This window comes from Felis catus, chromosome B1 (assembly GCF_018350175.1).
Source record: "Felis catus isolate Fca126 chromosome B1, F.catus_Fca126_mat1.0, whole genome shotgun sequence".
In the NCBI taxonomy this organism is placed as follows: Eukaryota; Metazoa; Chordata; class Mammalia; order Carnivora; family Felidae; genus Felis; species Felis catus.
In genome coordinates, this window is record NC_058371.1 from 183656279 (window position 1) to 183669376 (window position 13098).

The 13098-nt window shown below is 35.7% G+C and overlaps 1 protein-coding gene across 7 annotated transcripts in view; it reads right to left on the minus strand.

The window, feature by feature from the left end:
• TBC1D19 (TBC1 domain family member 19) overlaps nt 1–13098 on the minus strand; it is a 148260-nt gene that overhangs the window by 92862 nt on the left and 42300 nt on the right. For all 7 annotated transcript variants that reach the window (XM_045056489.1, XM_003985476.6, XM_006931184.5 and 4 more), the window contains 4 exons: nt 9920–9994; nt 8615–8678; nt 7386–7432; nt 2811–2921 (listed from right to left, as the gene is read on the minus strand). In XM_045056489.1, coding sequence (XP_044912424.1) covers nt 2811–2921; nt 7386–7432; nt 8615–8678; nt 9920–9994 — 297 coding nt within the window. The remainder of the gene's footprint in view (nt 1–2810; nt 2922–7385; nt 7433–8614; nt 8679–9919; nt 9995–13098) is intronic.

Below are 13098 nucleotides of genomic sequence, written 5' to 3' on the forward strand. Positions count from 1 at the left end.
GCCCACGTGCATTACAAGAAACAGTTCCTATCCTGTGTAAGACGTCCCTTTGTTGTACCTAGGCAATTTCGTCACTTACAATTGCCTGCCTTCCTTGTGGGGACTGGAGGCAGCATAGGGTTGGCTGTAAGGACTCCTGGAGAAAAGCTACCTGACATACTGACATGCTGTTTTCTGCCCTGTATTATTCTACAAATCTAAGTGAATCTGACGCCAGGTTATGACCTATTGTATCCTGTGAGTGTGAACATAAATTCAAACCTGAAACCATTATTAAAGCTCATGATAAGTACTCATTCCCTAAACTGGCTTTAAAAAAAATTTTTTTTTTTTAGTTTTGGTGTCTGCCTTTCAAGTTGGAAACTTTCAAATATCTGCAGATCCTGGGCTGGTAGGTCATATTTAGGAACGAGGCAATAAGCAACTGACTGGAAGCTATGTCTGCAAGGATTGGGCATAAGGTGCAGGGGGGAGAGAGAATTGCAGGCCTAGTGATGGAGGTAGGGGATGAGGATATTAGCCTCACCATTTGGTCAACTCTCACTTAATTTCTCTGTTTTCAAAACTGCCTCATTCTTGTACTGCTTTAAATTTGAAGTGGCTAAATTCCTGGCCTTTATGATTCTTTTTCTCTAAAGAACCTGTCTCTGGTCTCCCGTGGGGAAGGAGAAGTCACCTGAATATGCAAGCTGGTAGGAGTATGGGGGTCTACTCTCTCCTGATATAGACTTTCACACAGTCTCATTTTCAACCCTGTGGCTCACCAAGGCCTTCTATATCATGTGGTGTTCTTGAGGCTTTCCAAAGTTCTATGGAGAAAATCATCTTGCTTCTTGTATCAGTCAGTATCCAGCCGGAAAATAGAAATCATCCCAGAAATGTGAACAGGGAAAAACAGAATTAAATTAGATGATGCAGAAAGTAACTATGACTTCTAGACTGATGAAAAGGGAACCAAGAACTCAGGAAAGGGTTCTCCTTGTCCTCAAGATGGAGATTTAGGCTTTTTTTTTTTTTTTTTTATGAAATGCTCACCATAAGTTGTAGTTGTCATCTGTAACCATACAAAGTCATTACACTATTACTGACTGTATTCTCTATGCTGTACTTTTCAGCCCTGTGACTTACTTATTTTGTAACCAGAAGTCTGTACCTCTTAATCCCTTTCACCTATTTTGCCCATCCCCTCACCCCCCTCCACTCTGTCAACCACCAGTTTGTTCTCTGTATCTGTGAGTTTATTTCTGGGTTTTGTTGGTTTGTTTTCTTTTTTAGATTCCATGAGATTCAGTCTTTCAAGGAAAGAAAATGGCTGCCCCAGGAATGCGTGCAGGGGTGGGAGGTTGGTGAAGAAACTCGTCAGAGGGTACAGTCTGGAGCTGGCTTCTGCATGCTGATCTGCTGGCTTCCGAACACAAGGACCGCGAGGGAAGCTCCTTTCTCTGGTTACAGTCTTGTGGTGTCCCTCCAGAACCCTCTATTGATAAAGCCTAACATCAAGCCAGTTAGTGAAAGAAAAATGTCTGTAAGATCCAACTCCAGCATAATAAAGCAAAACAAAACAAGGAAGATGTACAGCTGAGTGATTATTGACATGCCTCTCACCCGCACCTCCCACCTCTTAGAGAGACGCAGTAGGGCTTGACCTTCCTCCATGTTTAACCCATGTACCACTCTCCCCCCAGTTCTCCAACCTGACACGCTAACAGAGCTACACATTGTTTGCTAGTTTCACCAAAGGCGGTATTTAAATTTCTGTGCTCCTTATTGTTTTGGGTGATTAACAAAAGAAGGAGAATTTCGTATTTCTTTCTTTTAATGTTTATTTATTTTGAGACAGAGAGAGAGAAAGAGAGAACATGAACACACACACACACACACACACACACACACACACACACACGAGGGGGCAAGGGGCAGAGAGAGTCAGAGACAGAATCCCAAGCAGGATCCACACTGTCCGTGCAGAGCTTGGGCTGGGACAGGGAGGGGGGCTCAATCTCACAAACCGTGAGATCAAGACCTGAGCTGAAATCAAGAATCAGATGCTCAACTGAGCCACCCAGGTGCCCCAGGAGTGATAATTTCTTAGCTCCATTCAGGAATTCTCCCCACCTTTCTATAATTGCTCTATTTTAAAACTAACTTCCTCACCAAAACGTGACAGTTTCCAGAGCAAAGACCGTCTCTAACTCATCTTCCTTTCCCTTTATCTCTTTCAGTGCCTCATTTTGATAAGCTTAATACAGGTTAGTTGAATTAAATAAAATGTACATTCTTTAAATATTCTTAATAAAATTCACAACTTATTTCAGTTTTTTTTAAGTTTAATAATTTATTTTTGAGAGAGAGAGAGAGAGAGAGAGAGAGAGAGCGAGAGAGAGAATCCTAAGCAGGCTTCGTGCAGGCAGCATGGAGCCCAATGTGGGACTCAAACTCATGAACCCTGAGATCATGACCTGAGCCAAAATCAAGACTCAGACACCTAACGGACTGAGCCACCCAGGTGACCCTCAATCAATTTTATTGTGATTCATGTACCTAAATCCCAACAAGCTGTCTTATAAATCTTTGTTTTTGATTAAAATGAGGAAAAAGCAAAAGCATTTATAAGTGCATGAAAACTCATCTTTAGTCCTACTAGCAAAGTAACTCACTCTCTATATAACATATTTACAATAAAAAAGAAGCTTTTCACTTCATTATTTAATGAGCAGACAGCCCTATTGTTTTAGATATTTGCAGCACTAAAGTGTTTCTCTAATGGTTGTCTTCTAAAATATGCAATATTTTGAAATGCTGATACTTACCAATTCAGGGATGTCTTTTACTTTCAGAGGAACTTGGATTAAACCCAAATGAGTCCTGAAACTAAGAGAATCACCATTTTCATAATTTGGGTTGCGAAGATTAATTAACACCTTTAAAAACAAATCCAACAGAATTGGTTAGTTTCTTTATAGGATGTTTACACCTATAAAATTGGCAGTGATATTCTTGGTGTATCACCACAAAATTAAAAACTATTTGGGGCTATGTATGTACTTTCATTACATTCTAAAAAACTATAAAATTATATTGAAATGTTAAAATATCATAAACATGCCTTAAATTTAATATTCTGATGATCTACCATATAAAAGTCTAAAAGAATTTAGTTAGAATGAAAAACATTTTGATGGTAATAAAAAATCAAAGCTGCTTGAATATTTAACCAGGGAAGGTGACAGAAAGATCAAAATTGCTTGATTGTAATATTTGCCAGAAAAAATTTCAGAATCAACTCTAGCCCTTTGAAAAAACAGATATTGACAAGATTTTTAGAAAAATAGTAGAATAATATTGCAGAGTATCGCCTCTAAATCAAACCCACAGGAAAAAAAAATTCAGAAGCCAAACTAACAATTTATATACTTTTCAAAATTAGGCAGGTGAAAAAAGTCTTAGATATTTACATATCCTTTATGTAGGAATTGCACTTCTATAAGTACAATTAAGTACAAATAATTCTATAAGTACAAATAATTAAGATGTTTGCAAAGACAGTGCAGAAAGAATGTTAATGAAGTACTATTTATTACAGAAAAATGTGAAACAACTTAAACATTCCATTAGAGGGTATTACTTAAATGAATTGTGGTTAATTCATATAATAAAATATAACGTAATTTGCCTCTATTAACACAGGTAATATATATAATAACATGAAAAAATATTCACAATATATGAAGTTAAAAAATGTGTAGTAACGTAATGTTTATTGCTATGTGATGGCATTAAAGGTAATTTTTTAAAAGTTTTCTCCTTATGCATATTTTCTTATTTTTCTAACAATAACATACATTTCGGGGAAAGAATAATTATAATAAAAAATATTTTTAAATTGGAACTCTTGAGAAAAAAAAAATCAAGCATCCAGTACAATGACATGCACAGAGCTAGAGAGTATTATGTTAAGCGAAGTAAGTCAGTCAAAGAAACACAAATACCATGTGATTTCACTCGTCTGTGGAATTTGGGAAACAAAACAAAGGAGCAAAGGAAAAGAAGAAGAGAGAGGCAAGTCAAGAAACAGACTCTTAACTACAGAGAACAAACTGATGGTTACCAGAGGGGAGGCGGGTGGGGGCATGACGTAAATAGGTAGGTGATGGGGTTAAGGAGTGCACTTGTCATAAGCACTGAGTGCTGTATGGAAGTGCTGCTTTCTATTTTACATACCTGAAACTAATATTATACTGTGTGTTAATTAACTGAATTTTTTAAAAAAACTTAAAAAAAATAAAAAGAATACAGCAAAGGAGATTATGGTGACAGAAACACTATCACATCTGAGGAAGGAATTAATGAGCTGATAACTAATCACTGATAAAATGGAATGTGCTAAAATGCCAAAACAGTTTCCCAAAACTGCAAGCACTAAATTAAGGCTAAAAATGTCAATAGTATTTGTTAAAAAAAAAAAATACAAATATAGCAAAGAATCAACAGCGCTAAATGCAGACTAATAGGGAACAATGCAATTTTAGCCTAATAACACAAATCATGTATCATACTGCACAGAAACCTCACACACGTAGGATAGGAAAGGGAAACTATGAATACATGGGTAATAGAAAAGAGAAAATATTAGAAATGCAGAAGCTATACAGATGTAATTATAGAAAATGTTCTTTAGTTAAAGAAGAATTTCAGCATAAATAATAAAAGGATCAATTCATCAACAGTCCTGAAAGAAACAGAACGTTATGACCATTAAGGAGAAAACAGTTAAAGATAATCATAAAAAAATTACATGAAATTTCAGCCCTGAAGTGCTAGAAAAGGGAAGAGTTTGGGAGAAATCTTTAACAAGCTAAGAGAAATAATGCCTTCACCATAAAGGCAGTTTCTGACCAAACTAACTTCTCTTTAGAATTAAAAGAAGACAGTTGACTCTTGAACAACACAAGTTTGAACTTCAACTCAAATACAGACTTTTAACAGTACAGTACCGTAAATGTATTTTCTTTTCCTTATGCCTTTCTTAATATTTTCTTTTCTCTAGCACACTTATTGTAAGAATACAGTATATAATGCATATTAACATACAAAATATGTGTTGGCTGTGTTATCAGTAAGACTTCCAGTCAACAGTAGTACTTAGCTACTTAAGTTTGGGGGGAGTCAAAAGTTATATGTGGATTTTTGACCATGCAGGGGGTCAGAGCCCTCGTGTTGTTCAAGCATCAACTGTATATTTTATGCCGGCAAACTAGTTTCAAAGACAACAGTTCAGAAAAGAAATAAAAGTAAAATATGAAAAACTCATTCATTCATTTACTGGTTCATTCAGCACCTATTTGTTGAGCAGCTATGTGCTAAGCACCGTTCTATCTGTTGGAGATAGAGCAATTAACCTGCAGCTGGTTTGTGGTAGCTCCATGCTTATCTCCAGGGACACCTGGATGTCTGGTGGTGACCCTTGGCCAAGATGGGATGAAATACACGAACTAGTCATTTATAATGTGTTACTTAATGTCCCAGGGAAGCAGTCCATATCAGTTTCACATTGCTTATTGAAAATGCACAGATTGCTAGCTTCTCCTGATTTACCAGTGGGGATATAAAAGACCCCTGGGAAACCTTCCTTGCGCCTTGACTCCCAAGACCAGTGTATCTCACTTGTATCTTAGCGGTTCCTACTCCAAAGACAAAGCTCATCCTCTGCAACTGAGAAAGAGCCCTGGGAGCTGAGCCTAGAAGTTTGGATCTCTTCGTATTTGCATATGCTTTCTTTCTCTTGCTGAAAGAATGCCTTCTGTGGCTGCATCCTGTGAAGCCTTGTGAGTCTTCAATTATTGGACTCTGTAACTGTTGCAACAGTGCACAACAGAATGAGAAGCTCCTGCCCTTGTGAATCTTACTTTTTTTTTTTTTAACGTTTATTTATTTTTGAGACAGAGAGAGACTGAGCATGAACGGGGGAGGGCCAGATAGAGAGGGAGACACAGAATCCGAAGCAGGCTCCAGGCTCTGAGCTATCAGCACAGAGCCCGACATGGGGCTAGAACTCACAGAGCGCGAGATCATGACCTGAGTCAAAGTCGGACGCTTAACCGACTGAGCCACCCAGGCGCCCTGTGAATCTTACTTTTAATAGAAGAAGGCAGGCAATAAGGAAAACAGAAAAAGAATATGTTATATAATGATAAATGCTATAAAGAAAAACAAAGTAGGAAAAGGCTAAAAGGAGTTCCAAGCAGGGAGCCGCGGGGGAAGGCTTTGCTGAGAAAGTGACATTTAAACAAAGACATAAGGAGTGAAGGAACGTGCAGACAAGTATCTGGGGAAAAAGCACTGTAAGCAGAGAAGAGGAGCGGAGGCCCTCAGATGGCAGGAAGCCAGGGGGAAGCATGGAGGCTAAAGTAAATGGAGTATAACAAATCAGGGGAAAGTAATAGGAGATGAACTCAGAGAAGTAACGGGGTATCAGATCAAATAGCATGTTTCGCACCACTGTCATGACTTTGGCTTTTAAGTAGAATGAGATGGGAAGCTGCCGGATACCAGAGATGGCTTATTTGGAATGGTACTGCAATGGCTTCCTCTGGAAACTGCACTGAGAACAAATTCTAGGTGGGCAAGGGTAGAGCAGGAAGACGTTAGGAGGATGGAGGTAGGAGTGGTTGAATTCCGGATTCATGTTGAAGGTAAAGTGACAGGATTTGCTGATTACGTGTAAGGTACAAGAGAAAGAGTGGAATCAAAGGTAAGTCCGTTAAAATAATTAGTGAGCGCTAACCTACTTTATTTTCGATATGCTTTCTCAAACTTAATTAAGCTCATCATCTTCATTAACAGACCTGTTCCTTCTCCTGCATTCTCTATCCCAAGGACGTAGTACCTCTCTGCCCAGTTACCCAATCTAGACACTTAAAGATCTTCCTTATCTTTTCTTTTTCTCATACTCCCCACATCTAATCAGTTCCCAAACCCTCCTAAAAATCTCTTGCAAATCTGTTGAATTCTATCCGGTTCCAACACTGTTCTTTAGTTCAGACCTTTTTCGTGTCTTGTCTAAACTACTAGAACAGGGAAGGACTAAAAAGGGAAAAGATTCACTGAGCATCTATAGGTGCTAGGCAGCAGGCTACCTGATTTACAAGCTACCTGATTTACAGTTAGTATTTTTTAATCAAAATCTTCCTAATTGATTTACTTGCCTCTAATCTTTCCACATTCCAGTGTGTTTTCCAAAAGCAATTTTCAAGCACAAATCTGATCATGTCATTCTACGGTTCTAGGGCTTTGTCCTTGGTGATTCCTCTGCCTGGAGACATCCTCATATCATTTCTTCCACTTTATTCCCATTAATATACCTATATTGATCCAATACAACCTACCTCCAGAAAATCCTTGGGTGCATAAACAGGTCTGAAAAGGCTTAAATCTGGAATTAAGATAGATTGGAACAACATTTCAGTTAATATAAGAATCCTTATTAATAACAACGTTAATGATTCTTTCACATGTGGCCGTGGAGTTGGATTAATTCAGACATTTGCAGAGTATCAATAATTTGTCATACATTGTGTTAAGTACTGGGAACACAAAAATGAAAGGGCAATCTCTTCCCTTGATGGCCTAAATGACCTATTCTAGAAGAAATTAAATGTCTCCCCTCATAAATTTATAATAAATTTATAACTGAATCAAAAACACAATGTCAGTATACCAAAGTTCTATATGAGAATTCTCAAAGTGCCTAGAATACAAATAATACATTCTTAGCGAATTCCTCTAGTTGTATTAAACTGTTCTCCCTTTTGAATTTCTATAACACACTGCTTTCTCTATTACAGTGCTTATTTCTTGCCTGGTTCCCCATGCTTATTTTTAAAGAGGAGTGGTGAGGGATTATGTACATGTCTACCAATACAATTCTATACATCTATTGATCACAGTAAATGAGACATAGCTGTCACCCATTATATGTTTATAAAATTGACTCTATTTTAACCATTAAAATGAGCCAAAATAAATTCTTAAAAACATTTTAGAAGTCTCAAAACTTTTTACCACTTAACCTATTTTTAACATCTCAATGTTATTAAAGCTTGAAAAATATTTAGCTTAATTATGAATCTAAGAAATCCATTGAATGATTTAATCTATTCTTTTATAAAAATGTTTTCAAATGCTGTTTTAAAAAGGATAATTGACTTGAATATTCTCAAAATATTATAAAACACTGGTGAAAGTTAGGAATTAAAAAAAATTTTTTTTAATGTTTATTTGAGAGAGAGAGAAAGAAACAGAGAGAATCCCAAGCAGGCTCCATGCTGTCAGCACAGAGCCTGATGTGGCTCTTGAACTCACGAACTGTGAGATTATGACCTGAGCCAAAATCAAGAGTTGGACGCTTAACCAACTGAGCCACCCAGGTGCCCCCAAAGATAGGGATTTTTAATCTGCACGGTAGAAGTTTAAGCAAACAAAGTAGATGGCAGTAATTAGTGGGGAAGGAAAATTGCTATCTTTCCAAAAGAATTGCTAATATTGTTGCTCTGGATCCACAATTAAGAAGGCAATCTTTCCCACTACCACATTTTGAAAAAGGTTGTTCATATACCTGGTTCATCAGTTCCCATTTCATTCCATTTATTGAGAAGTTCTTTCTGTTCTCCAACTGGCCTCTAAAAAAGGTAATTTTAAAATTGGTTTCATTTTGTGAAGCTTAGCAATGCAGCTGAAAAATAAGAATCAATAACTTATCTAAAAGGTTGAATAAGCTACCATAACATAAGAAAAAAATCACTTCACCGCACATGGTGAACTTTTTTTGGAATTATTCTTAAACTTTTGTTATTTAACTATGATATTATATCTAGTCTCAATGGCTCAGTTAGAATATGGTGCTAAAGAGTCCAAGAAAAGAAGAGAAATGATCTCTATAGGCCAGTAAATTTCATAAAGAAAAACTGCTCCTTAGCCACATACTACATCTCTTACCCCATCCAGCAACCTCAGAAATGCATCTCAAGGGGGACTGGCCAAGAGAGTATGACTGTGGGTCAGTAGCATCATCTTCCTACATGAAAGGCAGTATATTACACAATACTACATACTTAGGCAGTTTTCCATAGAAATTTATCCTTTTTTAAAATACCATCCTTCTGGTGCCTTCCGTGACTTGTCCTTGGAGATTATCTAAAGTTCATCCACTATATCCTGTCTACTAGCAAGGAATAAATAGCAGGTAGGGAGAATAAAGCGAAGAGAAACTTCTTCTCTCCTACTCGTGAGCAGCCAAAAAGAATCCAGAGCATTCCTCGAGTGGCTTTTCTCTCCCTTTTTATCTCCCCCCTCAAAGCCCACAGTGACAGACAAATGTTGAGAATTTGATCTTTTAGATCTAATGATACTACTGTTAGAACTAAATAGTTCTGCAGAGAGATGACCAATCATCCTTCCATTTCCTATGTTAACACTGAAAGATGGTACCATATTGGCTATTATAAGAGGATAACGTGCCTAAACTCCATCTCATATTCAAAACATATGGCTCTTGTGCTGATTAGCCAAAAATAAGGAGACCAAAGGTAATTAAAAATTTTCAAGTGCATTTATAACATGTATAACCTTTACAGCCAAATCTCTAAATAATCTATACGTAGATTATATATTGTGTTTTTATTTATTCTCAAGATATGTTCATTACAAAAAGTACTACAGCCTATATAATAGAAATCTATATACAATACATCCACGTAATTGGCCTTTTACAGATTTTTGTTTCAAAACAAACTGATATACTGTTTAAAGAGAGATAAATCTGCCTAACAATTACAACTTCGTGGTACTTCTAGCACTCGATTCACAATAAAATATTTAAATATTAAAAGTACCTTTTGAAAAAAAAAATAAATAAAAGTACCTTTCGTGCCAATGGGATACTCAGTTCAGTGCACATACTATTTAAACTCTTCAAAATTCTTTTTTCCCAACTTCCCTGAAATATAGAGAACAACTCATTATTGTTTCTGGTTAACAATACCAAAATTAATTTTTAAAAAATGAAAGATATTATGAGTCATATAGAAATGGTAAGGTTGGTTGAGATTGGTTATCTTCATTCATTAGTTCACTCAACAAATGTTAATTACTGCCTACTATGTGCCAGATACTATCCTTAGTGCTGTGAATTAAGCCATGAACAGAAAGTCTCAGTTCTCACGGAACTGACTTTCTAGAGGAAGATGGAAATGAGGACAGATCAAAAAAAAAAAAAAAAAAAAAAAAAAAAGGAGAAGAGGAAGAAATCAGCAAGTCATAGGGTGATAAACATTTTAAGAAAAAATAGCAGATAATAAAAAGGTAAATTACATTTAAGTATTTTGTAAACGTTTGATACTCAGAAATCCCATTAATAACCTAGTGAAAATAAAACTTTATAGAAATTATTATACTGTAATTTTTCCTAACATGACATTTCAGTCCTAAATACTTCAGCATGAATGTTCTAATAAGAACCTTCTCCTACATCAACACAATACCACCATCACACCTAAGAAAATTAGCAATAATATTTCATATCACATAATACTCAGCCCACATTCAAACTTTTCCAGTTGTCCCTGAAATATCTTTTATAGTTTTTTAAAATCCAGAATCCATTAAAAATGTATGCATCACATTACATTTGGTTGTTATGTCTCTTTCCATGTGGCTGAATCTAGAGTCTCTTTGTCCTTTTCTTTTTCATGATATTGACTTTTTTGAGGACTCCAGGCCAGTTATCTTTTAGAATGTGTCACGATATGGATTTGTCTTACTGGTTTTTTCACAGTAAGATCTATCCCCTAGATCTCTGGTAAACTTGAAAAAAGGAGTTCTTTTTAATAGTCAGTCATGAATTGATTATCCACATATACCATATTTTAGTAAATCCTTCTTTTTAACACCAAGGTAAAATGCCAATATTTTTTGGTCTTTTTACTAAAATATGCCTTTAGGCTACTTCTAACTCACTGAAAGCAAAATAAAATAATACCTAAGCTCCAAAATTTAGACCAAGAGAGGAGAAAAGAAGAGAACTATATATTACATTATTGATAATGTACAGTTACAGCCCATCCAGTCAACACAAGTAGAATAATAATAATAATAGCTCCTTTATGTGGTTGTTATAAAGATTAAAGATGTAAAGTGCTTGGAACAGTGACCTAATAATGATAATAATCATTCAATAATTGATAGCTTTACTATAGCTTTCATTGTTCATAGTTCCCTCTTTAACACACATATTTAAATACATTACCCTCTTTACCCGGAATATACTCTCCATGCTCTACTCCCAACCCCAACATACTTACTCCTACTTTATCTGAATACACCTTATTCACCTTTCAGATCTTCACCTCTATTAAGCCTTCTGTTCCTGGTCGCTCACCCCACATGGTATCAGGTGCCTGTGCTTATAGTCTCTCTCGGCCCCTTCCTTCACCCATCACAGCACATAGTCACACTTTGTCTAGCACATGATAGATGCTAGATGATTACACAGATTTCTACTCTAAGTAATATTGAAAGCGTTTAAAAAATTTTTGATACGATGGTCTAAGCAATGAATGAACAAAAAAGCATTCATCTATAGGAGAAATACAGAGCTGTGTGAAGTGTATAAGCCTTAGTCTACTAAATATATAGAAATAGATTTTTAGGAATAAAAGAATACTCTTCATAAATTCTATTAAATACAAAACTAACCCCATTTACTGGCTTCTTTTCTTTCTTTCTTTCTTTTTTTTTTTTACTGTATTTCTCTTAGATTCAAGACTTAAAATACATTTGAGAAACTTATTCACGATCAAACATTAATTATAGCAACATAACCTACTTCTACCTCCAACATCCTTATCCTCAATTTATCTGAATAAATCTTACTGAACTTTCAAGTCTCAGGTTGAAATACTATTTTCTCTAATAAGCCTTCTGTCACTTGCTTCCCCCACTCCAGACTGTGGCGGAAGGAGGTATAAGAAAGCTTATTTAAAAAAAAAAATAAAAGCAATTTTAATTCAATCATTATATAAAAATAAAATCTGCAGGAAGATTAAAAATCCAATCCCTGGATTTGTATAATTTACCTTAATATATAAAGAACCAAATTGCTACTATTGAATTATGATTCCAAATACTCTCATTTTCAACCATACATAAAAAGGGCTCTTGAACTGATTAAAAGACAATAATTCTTGGAAATAAAAACAAAAAGTTGGGGTTCCTGGGTGGCTTAGTCAGTTAAGCATTCAACTTCATTTTGGCTCAGGTCATGATCTCACGCTCTGTGGGTTCCAGCCCCATGTCGGGCTTCATGCTGACAGTCCGGAGCCTGCTTCGAATTCTCTCTCTCTCCCTCTTTCTCTGCCTCTCCCCTGCTCGCTCACTCTGTCTCTCTCAAAAAATAAACATTTAAAAATATTTATTTTGGTAAAAACATCTCATTCAGGTATTTTCTATAAAGTACAATTTTTAAATGATTAATCATAGTTCTCCTAAATGGATATCCCAGGCTACCAAATATTTCAATTCACCAACTTGAAATTGAATGTAATTCAATTAGATGTAGCTAGAGATGTAATATAAAGAGAAAATAGTTACCAAAAAAAAGTTACACAGAAAAGAGATTAGACGTTAGAAAGCATTCTGAAAGAGTTTGGAAAAGAGCTACAAAATTTACATACATTGCTTTATTAATCCTGTGAGATATGTATCATGAATGAGGAAACTTTCAAAAAGAATACATAAAAGTAGAATGAAAAAGAGTGTTAAGAATTGAAGCAATATTGAGCAGATCTTTATTCAATTATCATTTCTATGTGCTCTATAATTGAAGCAGGAACTTAGAAATCATCCAGAAGAGAAGAGAATGACTAAAAATTGAGAAAAGAGGAAAAGAATATTAAATTCAGAAAAATTGGACTTTTGGGGCTAGAACAGGGGGACATGAGGTGTTATACCTGAAAATTCAACTAGTGAAAAGATATTGATTCAACATTTACCAAGCACCTATTAAACACATGCCAGTCAAAATGAATCAAACGGCATCCCTGT